The following is a 13,439-nucleotide window of genomic DNA, read 5'->3' on the forward strand; positions in this document are numbered from 1 at the left end:
ATATTCACATATCCTGTATATTTTCAAACTGTAATCTGTCTTGAGAATTTCCATGCAGTATTATAAACATTATGATAACTAGATTTGAGTGGGCTTATACGTTTTCAGGCTTTTTGCAGTGTTAAATTTCCTTCCTGGTATAATATACTATAATTTTTGAAAGACTCTATCAGGTGCTCACCTATAATTGTGCTTATCTCTTGCTTAATGTATATCACATTGCACTAGTTTGAATAGAAATTTCAGTTTCATTTCACTTCCAAGCAGGCAATTTTAGAGAAAACAGTTCTTCAGGCTTTTTCTGCCACTGTGAAATTTTATCATGCTGAATAATTTGATGTATCTGCAAATAGTATTTTATTAGTTATTCTTAAATATATATCATATATGTAACACTTAGAGATTTTACTTTATTTAGTGAAATAATTATTTATTTAGTTTTATCAATTTAGATTACTTTGCCAGAATATGTGCACGTTATCCCTGTAAACCTGCTTTTAATACATATCGATGTTGCCATTTTGTCAGTTAGCATTTTGTTGTGATTATTTAAATTTATGGCATAGATTTTTTTCCCCAAAGCCCAATGCTTACAAATATCTATGCTCAGTGCTGAGTTTTACTGGTTTAATAACTTTAATACTTAAAATTATTTACACATTCAAGAAAATTTCCTATTTTAAATTACAGCAATTTTTTGAACCTACTATTGAACTTTTTTCTGTTTCTAAGCAATTTATTTGTTTCTATCCTGATTAGATCCTATATATGATTTGGGTTTGAATAAATCACCCTTTCTGTAGAGGCGCTGATCTAATTGGAGATTACAGTTGATCTGCACTTCTGCTCACAGCAGGATTTAAAATGGAATAGAGATTTAGCCTAATCCACCATTCCACTGTGACCCTGGAAGGTTTTGCACACCAGAGACTGTCTATATGTAATCATTCTCAGAAGACTGGTCATGTAAGTTGTTGCAACAAAAATAAAAAGCTGAAATGCCTGAAAATCGTTATGACATGACCTTTCAAGGACAGTCATCAATTTCTTCTGTTGCAGAGTACTCTGTGTACAAAAGCTTCATGACACTTTTGTATTTCACTGATATCTGAGGCCTTTCAACAATGGAATCGTCTCTCATTGTCAGAGCAACTAAAAAAGAATGAGACAAATGAGTGGTTGCAAACATAAAAAATATGTGGAGCTTTGATCCCACCATTGCTGCTGCCATTGTGACTTATTTTACCCTAACCTATGGACATTTCAGGAAGACACAGGTAGTCCTTGACTTACAAGGATAACAGTCCAGGATTTGGGTTGTAAGTCATTACAGTCATTAAGCAAATCCACCACAGTAGTTCAGAAAATCGTTACATTAAACAAACCACATGGTTGTTAAGCAAGTCCAGTCACATCTAACAAGCATTTTTTGCTGCATTCTGCTGGGGGGAAAAGCAAAAAAACCCCAAAACGTAGCAAATCATGGTGACATGACTGCGACGCTGCAGCTGGTCATAAATGTGATCTGGTTGCCAGCGCCTGATATACAATCATGTGACCACATAGGAAGGTCATAACTTCAAGGACAGCTTGTAAGAAGCTTTTTTGAAGACCGTCATAACTTCAAATAGTCATTAAGCAACCAGTCATTAAGCAAGAGCTACCTATAGTTGCTATTATCTTGCTTTCCTTAGTTTCATAAACATTACAGTAAAACTATGTTATGTCTTTGATTTATGATTTAATTGGATTTATCAATATAAAGTGAGGTCACATTCAGTATTCTAAGTGTCTATTTTTATACTGGACTTTTTGTTCTGGATACAGTAGAACTATGAGTTATTATTTCTGGATCAGAATTTCTGATTTAGCCTGAGGTATTGAAGCAAACTCACTTGTAGGGATTAGGGAGTTTGTTCATTTGTTGCACAAACAAACTTCCATTGCAAAGTTATTCTACAAATGTACTGTAGTTTTAATTGTTCAATCATTAAGCAACTGTGGGCTCCTCCTCCACTTTTTGTTACTAGGCAGCTTCACTTCCATTCATCCCTCAAGATCATTCTTCCATATGATTAGAATTTAGGAACAGGATTTGCTTTAATACAGACATCTGCACATCTAACTCTAAAACTTTTTTTTTTCTAGATCAGTGGTTCTCATCCTTCCTAATGCCGCGACCCTTTAATACAGTTCCTCATGTTGGGTGACACCCAACCATAAAATTCTTTTCGTTGCTACTCTGTAACACCGGGAGCCACAAAACCTGGGTGGGTGTGGACAACTCAACATCACTCCCACCCAGTCACATGACATCCCCCCCCTCAGACATGCCTACCAAGGTTTCATGGCTCAGTGTTTTCTGTGGGAATAGGGTCTCTCTCTCTCTTCTCTCCCCCTCCCTCTCATTTCTGTTTTTCTCTATTTTTCCTCTTCCTTTCTCTTCTTCCTTTCTTTTCTTCCCTTTCCCTCTTTCTTTTTCTTTCTCATTGAATACGATAGCAAATCCAAAATAAAGTTATTAATTGTAGGAAATTGCTTCTCTGTAATCTTTTCATAACGAACTCTAAGTTGATAGAAGCTGGCAAGATTGTACTAACAGCAATAGGATATATATTTTGATTTCTTTTGAGTTTGACAATATAATATGTTATCCGAAATTATAAATAATCTTATTTTCAGATGCATTTTTTTTTGCCATCTCTGTTATTTTCTTTTTAAAAAATCAGACTTGCTTCCAATTTGTGCCTTCTGGCAAACTGCAGTTTTCTTGGCAAGAGATCTAGCTTACCATTGCTTTCATCATAGGTCTAAGATAGTTAGTTTTTTTCTTTCTTTCTTTTCCTTTCTTTCCCCCTCAGCTCTCTTTCATTTCTTTCTCCCTCTCCCCCTTCTCTCTCTGTTTCCCTCTATTTTCCCTCTCTCCCATTCTCTCCTTCCAGCTCTTTCATTTCTCTCTCTCTATCTCCCTCTCTTTCTCCCCTTTTCTCTTTCATCTCTTTCTTGCATGTGCAAGCAAAATAACTTCCTGGGCTGGGATCATGGCGGCGGGGACAGCGACTCCTTCCGCTGCCACCACTGAGAAGTGAGTAGCTGGCTGCACTGCGCAGGAGACTCCTCAGCACCAGACTCAGGTCGGTCCCCTTCGTGTTGACTCAGGAAAGAGCCGGAGCAGCCATATCTGGATGCAGAGAGGGAAGGGTTCTAGAGCCCTGCGCAAGGAGAGCCCTGTGCAGAGCAGGAGAACTGGAACTCTTCCCTCCCTGCACCCAACCAGCTGCTGTTGCTGCTCCCCATTCTCTTCCTTCCTGAGCCAACACGAAGGGGACTACGGCTCGTGCTGACCTGAGTGGCACTGAGGAGTCTCCTGCACTGCGTACCCAGTTACTCACCTCATTGTGCAGTAGCAACAGCGAGAGGAGAGTCATCCCCTCCGCCTTGATCCTGGCCCAGGAGGGTATTTTGCTTGCGCACACGCACGCAAGAGATAAGCGCAAGAAAAGAGCTGGAGCTCTTCCTGGCACTGAATTGCCTGCGAAGGATGTGAAATCACAAAAGCAGGCGAGAGGCTCATGCCTTCTCAGGGCAGAGAGCAGATTGCACGATTGGGTCAGCAGGGAGCCGCAGGAGAGGGGCCAAAGCCTGTTAAGACTGTTACCCATGCTAAGCAAGGGTAACAGTCTTAATAGGGAATCTCAGCGTACGCGCATCCACGTTCCTTTATTTTATTTTCCCTGCCTTGTTTTACGCCTCAGAAATGGTACCTCTTGGCTTCCATAGCTCTGCCCATCAACCTCCATCATTCGGACTGAGCTGCTTTCCCAGCATCCTCTGTGCTGCATGCATCTCTCTTTTCCCCCTCCTCGTCTCCATTCCGGCTCCTACTTCCCCCCCCCCCCATACCTCTCCTTCCGCTGTGCGGGTAACCCGAGCCGCTCCTTCCCTTTGGGCCGGCTTCTCGCCAGCCTCTCCACGGGAGGCTCCTCGGTGACCCTTGTGAAAAGGTCGTTCGACCCCAAAAGTGGTCACGACCCACAGGTTGAGAACCGCTGTTCTAGATTATGTTAGGCTGATACTATTTTTATTATTACAGATACTTTTATCACTGTGTTATTTAAATAGTTAGATCCTTTGTCCTTAATGTTATTTTCAAGGATTGAATGTCAAGTCTATGCTACTATGCTTTTAATGATTATTTGAATCTTTTTCTTTTTTACAAAGTGAAAAATACTGTATATCCACAGACCAAAATTTGATGATTGAAATCTTGTTTGTTCACTTGTAATTTTTATTATTGTTAATGCAGCAATATATTGCATCTCTTTGGTAGCAGCATTGTTTGGATGATGTAGGTTCAATCTGCCATTATTAAAATGCCATTAACTCTCAACATAAGTGTGCCAAGCCTTTTTAAATACTTTGTAATTAAACACTAGAACCTGTGCCAAAAATATGAATGAGCCTGTGTATTGCTAGTTGAAATAAAAAGCCAAATGAGCCCATCGTAGGATTCAAGTGCTACCTGTTGAAAATCAAATTCATTTGGCAGATGTTTTGTAAAGAAAGATTTACAAATAACTAAAAGTAGTTCTTTGTCCTACTCATGGGTACTGTTTCTTTTTTAAGATGGCTGAAATTGAAACAGGAAAACATTACTGGTAGATACAGAGCTGAATTAGTCAGCCTTCTAATTATTTAATGAGTTAGGAACTGGTAATTGGATTATTCAAGAGGAATGTTAGCTCTTACTCAATTCTTTGTAAGGGGATCTAGGATGATCATGTCACACTTCACTTGTCACAATAGACTTTCATTTGCTCAGCATATTTTGGCCTGTAGCTGCTTCCATATGAAATAGCTTGTTTTTCCTCAGTAAAATATGACTTACTCCTTCTGTAAATGTTTTAGTGGCTTTTGTTTTGTTTTGTTGCTTTTAGTTGTTCAATACTATGTGATAATGTACCACATGAGGTATTAGAACATGGTATTTGCCAGATCCTTGTAATACACACGCACACACATTAAAATTACTATTCTCATGGCATTTTACAAAAATACAACCTGCTAGTGTACGTATGTTATATACTGTTATCAATAAAATGTTCTGGATTAATTTATTAGTAAATAAATGTATTTATAGTAGAACAACTTGAAGTGAAAATGTATAAATAAAAAAAACCTGTAGTGTTGAAAGCTATTTTTGCACATCCATATTTATTATAAATTTAAGCAAATTGCACAAATATTCAGTGAAGCTGTTATGCCTCCCTTATAACAGTGTAGCAAAATCATAAATTAGAATGTCCCAATGTTTATCTGTATGGCTGGTAATATTTTGGCTAATATGTAAACTATGTTGTATTTCTTCAGTCCCAGACAGCCGTTTCTTCAGTTCTTAAAGCATAGTCTCTCTACAAAAGATTGTCCATCATTACATTGTTAGGCATTTGTGACATGTTTCCATAATAGAAAAGGATATAAAGATATTACTTCTTATGTATTTCTTATGTATTTGCTTTTTATTTCTGAACTGTGGAATAGGTGGACTTTAATCAGCAAAATTACAAGGTGGAATTTGAGCTTTCATCTAAGGTTATAAATTGCAAAAACAGATAATAGGTCAATACAGAATCTGCAGAATCTGTAATTGCAGTATGCATAAAAGTCCTAAAAATGTTGTGATAAAACTGCAGTAATCTATTGCTTAGCTTATCACTTTTATAGTCAGATGGACTAAATTTATATGGTGCAGGTGTCTATTGTGTACTTTGATTTCCCAATTGATTTTTTTTGTAGACCTGCAATTGAGAACCAGTGATATAAAGCATAAAATATTAAATGGATAGAGTAGCACATTTCTAGTTGTAATGCTGCTACCCAATATCCCTATAAAAGATGCCAATATCAATGTAGCTATTTAATAAAAGGAGTACTTGCATTTAGAAGTATTTGATGAGGTGTTAAAATTACTTTGAACAGTGTTTCATGTGGATATATATGTTTTAGTTTTTACGCAGATTTTGGACCTTTAAACTTGGCTCTGGTGTATCGATTCTGCTGCAAATTAAACAAAAAATTAAAGGTAAGAATGCTCTTTTATTATTAGTTTATTGATTTTGTTAATCTCTGTAAGCTTCCGGAGGTGTAGGTGAGTGCTTGGCTTTGGTAAATGATTTTTTAAATAGTAATTTTATAAAAATTACACTGAACTATAAAAAGGAATACAAACTAAAAACAAAAAGAATAGTAGAAGGTGCAGAAAAGAAGAAAAACACAAATAAAAAAAATATAGTAAAGAAATATATAAAGACATGACTTCCTCCCTCATGACAAGTATAAATTTTTTTAGTAACATCACCTTCTCTTAAAATGTAACAAATGATTTCTTATTCCCATATGCCATTTCTTATTAAAGGGAAAATATTTGTAGCTCATGATTGAAATGTGAGGTTCTTAGAGCTTTCTGAGCTTGGTGGTTTTCTTATAGACATTTTATTACCCAAACTAGTGCGTGGATGATGTTATCTGGTTTTAAATAATGGAATGTCTACAAGAAAATAACCAAGTTCAAAGAGCACCGTTATTCATCTCTTATTTATAAACAGATCCTTGTCAATTCAGTTCTGATATCAGCAAAAGTTCATGAAGCATTTCCAGAGATGATAACATATCTATTTAAACCTTTATCAAATAAACTAATTTTATATTCCTTTCTTCTAACAGTTATTGATCTAATTCCTTCAAATAGTGTCCTAAATCTTAATTTCTTTCCAATATTTTTTATTCCTTCTCACAGAATTATTCAAACCTCTAACAATATTTTTTTGTAAATCAATTGTTCCATTGTTCAAAAATAAACTTCAGTATGTCCAATGTTAGAATAGCTTCATTATGTATTTGTAAGTCAAATTTAAATTTTCTTCTTCTTTAATTATAATCATTAGTTCCCTCTAGTGTCCAACCATCAAAGTCTGTATTATGTTTTTTTTTTAAAAAAGAATTTAAAACAAGTATTTTCCCACAGGAAGGTTCTTATTTCAAATCCATTTGGACTCTTAATTCATTTGTGATTTTTAATCATCTTTTTGCCTTTTATTTAAAAAAAAAAGGTCCCTAAACCTGTATTTAAAAGTTTTTCTGCTAAGGATTTGTCTTCCCCCAAACACTAAATATCAAACGTGTATAAATTAATGTGCTTATGTATCATAATATCCAGATGGATCAAAGAGGCAGCGTTATAAATAAATACCGTAAACAATTAATGGCATCCTATATTTGTGAAGGTGAGTGAGCTGAAGGCTCTGTAAAGAGTCTTTCTACCAAACTCCAATCAATACGTTGTGTTGTAATTAGTAGAGCCTTCCCAATATTATAGTACCCTAATAGAAACTGGTTTCTCCAGCTTTTAATGAAAGTGGGAGGCTGTTCTAGGAATATATAAAAACTTTTAAAGCAGCTCTATTGCTGTCCAAAGTTTGCCTATTTTGCCGAATAAGACAAAAATTCTATATAACTTCAGTTAATTCTTAGCGGAAAGTGATTTTGGTTAATTTCTGTTAGAAGAACTTGCTAGAGCAAAACAAATTGTGCATGTTCTGACCAGTTCCTGCATCATGTGTGAAAGCACGTGATAAGTAAACATGTTCCATCGTAAATATTCACCACCTAATCATTTAAAGATGTATGAAATGCCATAGCTGAGATCATTTAGGGTAAATATTCTGAGCAGATAAGTTTAATTTTTCTAAATAAAGCAACAGACTTTTGTGCTACAAAAAAGAACTGATTTACATTTATTACCTTGCTGAAATATTAAAGCTGTACAAATTTTTGTTTCCTAGGGCATTATAATGCAATTCTACACAAATATATTGGGACTGTACCATGAATTCTAGATAAACATAAATAGGATTGGGCTGCATGTTAACTAAATGTTCAATATATTGCTTCATGTGGAGATTAGACCCTTTTAGTGATAATACGATCAGTGTATTTGCTAATAACATTAAAATCTTGTCCTTTAACATCATACTTGAATTAAACTCTCACCTTGTTGTTTGCTCATGTGCAATACAAATATTTTCCTTCATAAGGGAGTTGTGTGAAACAATGTATGTAATTTCTCCTCTTCTTACCACCTGATAAGATGAAAAAGTAGTCCTCAGGTTATGATGGCAATTGGGAATGTAATTTCCATCACTAAATGACGTCCTAATATGTGACATTCTATGACTACATCACTTACTGATGGTAATACCAGCAGTCCCCAATGCTGACATTATGGCAGCTTGTTAAGCAAAGACCCCATGTGACCACAATTTGGAAAGAAGCAACGAAATTGCATCCCAGGGAAGCAGGGTGACAGGACTATGGAGTACAAGCTAGTGGCCAGTTGCCATGGTGGTACAGTTGTTACAGTGTATGGACAGATGGGCAAGCACTAAGTGTAGGTGGGCACTACAGAGAATGAGATTCCTATAATCCTCCAGGAACTTTTCGGGAGAAAAAGTAATAGTGACTTTCTAATTTGTGACCTCCTGCTGGCTTCCCCATTGACTTTGTTTCTGGGAAATCTGTAGAGCAGGTCACAAGTAGCGGTCTGCTGGTTAAGGCACCAGGCTAGCAAGGAAGTTACTTAAATGTATAATAAGAGCAACATAGAAAACCTATTTGTATGGTTTTGGTTTCTCATATCAGCGGTGATTTAAGCATGAAAATTAGTGAGTAATAAAATAATATATCATGCAAATTGATGCTTAGTATTCTTAAATATCTATATGCATTGTGTTTATGATGTAGAACTCCATTGTTACAAAAACAGTTTTTCAAAAGAATTGAAGTCATCTTATTTACTGGAAAATAGTGTAATTATATGAGAAGTACACAGGTTGATTTGTGAAATGTGTGAGACTTGAAAAATTTACTATATTCTGTTTCAATAAAATAGAATTCTAGACATTCTATGGTCTGTCTTGTAGGGCTGATACCACCCTCTTGTCGGAAGCCCACTGACAAAACATGAGTGTGATTGCATCCTTCTTCCTATTTGCTGGTAGTGAGGCATATATTGCCTTTCATACAGGTAGTTCTCGATTTACAACCACAATTGAGCCCAAAATATCTGTTGTTAAGTGAGACATTTCTTGAGTAGAGTATAGTATAATGTAGCCTTTATTGTCATTGTACATCATGTATACAACAAAATTGGTTAATTTCCTTAGTGAGTTTTGCCCCATTTTATGACTTTTTTTTTTTGCAACAGTTGTTAAGTGAATCACTGCAGTTGACAGATTAGTAACCTGGGTTGCTAAGTGAATCTGGCTTCCCCATTGACTTTGCTTGTGAGAAGGGCACGAAAGCACGTGAATTTTGATCACATGATCATGGAGATACTGCAAAGGTGGTAACTCATAAGTCGCATTTTTCAGTGCTGGGTAACTTTGAATGGTCATTAAATTAACTGTTGTAAATCAAGGACTACCTGTATTCCAGATAAATTATAGCTATCAAGACCAGTGTTTAGAATTAATGTCTATTCCTGCTTATTTTGAATACTCATTTCTTTAACATTATTGCTAATATACTTTGGTTAATGTTGGGTGGATTTAAAAAAACAACAACTCCCTGTTTTATTGTCCTACTTATTATTTGTACGAGAGACTTAAGATTCAACATGGATAATTTTCTGTACAGTAAAGATCAAATTGAAATTGCAGCCAGGCAGATGATTTACATGATTTAGACCAGGCATGTCCAACCCACAGGCCACATGTGGCCCTGGACAGCTAATAATGAGGCCCCACAAGACTGTAAACGTTTAACATTATTATGTGATTGATATACATTCTATGTTATATATTTTATATGTTGCTCAAGATAATTCCTCTTCCCAAACCTTTGCAGCTTGGTGGCCTGGCTGATGATGGAGAGGGAAACTGGGTCATGCAAATGGTGGGCTGGTGTGCCCATGCACGCAGCTGGATGTTTGCAAGTTGAGCTGTGCACAGGTGTGCATGTTGCACTGGCCCACTGCTTGTGCAAGTTGAGCTGCGTGGCTGCACACCAGTCTGCCACTCGCACAACCCAGTTCCTAATAGGACATAGCTGGGTAGTGGGCTGTGGCCCAGAGGTTGTGGACCCCTGACCGTGACAAGCCAAAATTTGGATTCCTATGATTTAGACATTTAATTCTGAAGCACAGTAATCTTAAAGGAAGGATTGCCTTAGAATTCATGAGATAGGAGGGAGTGGATATCCTGATTCCCTACCCCTAAGATAATATTCAGCCTAACAGGAGGATTAAAGAATTGCATGCAAAGAAGAAAATTCCCATTATATGGTGGAGGGGGTTAGGGAGCACTTTCTTCATACTCTGGTTTGAATTTGATCAGGATATAATCTGATTTAAAGGACATGCCAGAAGTCTCTTAAACTGGTGAGTCACTGAGCTGAGAAATGTGGCATAATTTTGTGGTTTCTCCTAATCTTTTTATTTATTTGTATCTTAAACAGTCTTTCAGTCTATCAAGGAAGAAAATTGTGTATTATACCAGCTTTGACCAACGGAAAAGAGCAAATGCAGCATTTTTAATAGGTGCATACGCAGTAAGTATCAATGGCTGTGTGCATTTCTAGTGAGAAGTTGCTGATACTTCAGTCTCTAAATAGATACTGCAAAAGCTAGCATCCCTGCTTTTTCAGGATTTTAAGAGTCAGAGCAAGAAGGCTCTGGAAAGAAGCAGTTCCCATTTGCATTTTTAAGCTGCTCCCAACCATAAAAGAATTGCCTAAATTACTACTTGGGAGGGGAAGGACATGATCTGCCTCCCACAGGCTCCCACACTCATTCCCATCATTTATCCCCCCCCCCCCGCCTACCCAGCCATTTAGAGAGTTGCAAGAGAGATTTGAAGGGTGGAGTTGGGAGCAGGAAGATTGTGCCATCAACATAAGGTGGCAAATTATTGCTGAATTTTGATGAAGTTTTATACCTAAATTATAACATCAGGACCGTGGAGTCTGCAGGCTCATTCTCGTTTTACACAACTTTGGCATTTGTTTTCTTGTAGATGTTTTACCTACTTTTCTTAAATTAAGAAAATTTATTTTTAGAAATGAAACCTTTCTTTGGGGTGTGTTTTTACAGAATGATCAAAATTGTAGAATTTGAAAAAAAGCTAGTATTTTTTGATTTAAGGGCTTAGTGCTATGTTTTACAACATTCATGTAGGTCTTTATTAATATACAGTGCTGTTAATTTAAATAGGTAATTTGTACATATCCGTTGGCTTTGTATTTATAATAAATACAATCTACCATTACTCTGTACTGTAATTAGTACTTCACTATGCTATATTAAAATAAATGTGCTACAAAATGATGCCTCTGTTGACTGAATGAAGTGAAATGGAATTATGATAACTTTTCATATAAATAGCTCATGTTCTTAATCTTCCTTTTAAGATAATCATGTTGTTAATTGGAATAAATGAGCTTATTATGAAGCAGCAAAATATGTTGCAAGCACACAAATTAGTAGAACTTTAATTTTATCTTTGTGTTGAAGAAAGCAAGGAATAACAGTATGAGAATTATGTTTGCCTTGAAAATGATTCACAGTGAAAAGGCAGATGAGATAGTTCAGTCATTGGTGCTGTGTTGTATGAGTAAGCTGCCTATCTTCTTTGACATCTTAATCTTCATCCAGGTTATTTAAGGGTTCTGGTACAGATTTTTCCTAGTCCTATAGGAAACCCTTTCACTTCAGATAAACTAGGCCAAGGCCAAATGTAATATCTTGGGAGTAGCATCTTGCTTGTCTATTGCAAACTGTAACACAACACAGTGAAATTTTACTGGTATTTTGTATCTCTTTTTTGATTTAAATCCCTGTGCTGAAAATCTCAGTATCTTGATTTAAACATTAGTAGCAATAATAACAAAGCAATTTAAACCTATATTAATATTATTTTTGCTCCTGTTTATTTATAAGCACTATTATATTTAGTGCATACAATTTGAAATAATACTAAATACAATAAAAGGATACCCTAAAAAGTGAAAAGCTTAGGCTAAGTTTTTCCTCTATTTTAACAAATCTGTGCAAAGTATTCTGTATTAGTAGATATCTGTATCTGCTGTTTAGAGACGTGAACAAATTGGGTATCTTGGAGAGGATATTTTACAAGTGATGTTGTATTGTGGAGAGGATAAGTAAATACAGAATCCAGGCAATTAACCAAACAATACATCAGCCTAGCTGAGACTTGTTCCTGACAATATAAAGGCTGCTGGTGATGAATAATCCAAATAAACATTAAAGAAGAACATGTCCTATCTATAGAATCAACATTCATATTCAGAGTAAAATTTTCTAATCATTTCTGATTTGGCAATTTCTGCAGGAAGTTTATCTTTGAAACTCTTGCTATAATATGATGATTTTAAAAGATCTGTTCCAGTATGACTGGGAGAAATGCTTTCCCACTCATTTCTCTTCTAATTTTTAAAATGTCTAGTAAATGTTTCATTGTCCTGAAGGTCTAGCTCTATTTCCCCATTTGAATAGTAGAAGAACATTTGAAGGGCATTTCCGACAGCTGATGCAGCATGCAAGAGCCATATACTTTGGTTTTCTTAATTATTCAGGGAATTTTTTGCTTAACAGCAGTGAGTTATGTGAAATCCATATATTCAATCATAGGGAGATCATTTTCAAAGAGTGATATATGAAAATTAAAAACTGATAGGTAAAATTTGCTGCAGGTGATCTTAATTTAAACACCGCTCATTTAGCAACCTTTCAAACTTACAATGATGCCAAACAAGTGGTAGTTAGGACTTTCTTCAGAGTTTCTGACCTGGCAGTCATCTGACCATGATCTGGGTGCTCAGCACCTGGCTTGCAATTACATCATCATAACAAGCCATGGTCCCATGATCGCGATTTCCAATGATTCTGCTGGCTTCTCACAAACAAAGTCAATGGGAAAGCCAGTAGGAAGTCAAAAGTCATGATCCTGTGTTTAATGACTTCCAGAATCTTCACTTAACAACTGACACTGCCTGGCTAAGAAGCATGAGCACATAATACAATACAATACAATACCAGAGTTGGAAGGGACCTTGGAGGTCTTCTAGTCAATCCCCTGCCTAGGCAGGAAACTCTATACCGTTTCAGACAAATGGCTATCCAACATCATCTTAAAGACTTCCGGTGTTGGGGCATTCACAACTTCTGGAGGCAAGCTGTTCCACTGATTAATTGTTCTGTCAGGAAATTTCTCCTCAGTTCTAAGTTGCTTCTCTCCTTGATTAGTTTCCACCCATTGCTTCTTGTTCTAACCTCAGATGCTCTGGAGAATAGTTTGACTCCCTCTTCTTTGTGGCAACTCCTGAGATATTGGAACACTGCTATCGTGTCTCCCCTATTCCTTCTT

At 36.3% G+C, this 13,439-nt stretch overlaps 1 protein-coding gene across 2 annotated transcripts in view; it reads left to right on the forward strand.

Annotated features, from left to right (window-relative positions):
• Nucleotides 1-13,439, forward strand: part of CDC14A (cell division cycle 14A) — a 67,282-nt gene that overhangs the window by 8,827 nt on the left and 45,016 nt on the right. For both annotated transcript variants that reach the window (XM_081946295.1, XM_081946296.1), the window contains exons 3-4: nt 6,007-6,082; nt 10,513-10,605. In XM_081946295.1, the coding sequence (XP_081802421.1) occupies nt 6,007-6,082; nt 10,513-10,605 (169 nt within the window). The remainder of the gene's footprint in view (nt 1-6,006; nt 6,083-10,512; nt 10,606-13,439) is intronic.

Source organism: Natrix helvetica (assembly GCF_964273705.1).
Source record: "Natrix helvetica genome assembly, chromosome: 3".
Taxonomy (NCBI): domain Eukaryota; kingdom Metazoa; phylum Chordata; class Lepidosauria; order Squamata; family Natricidae; genus Natrix; species Natrix helvetica.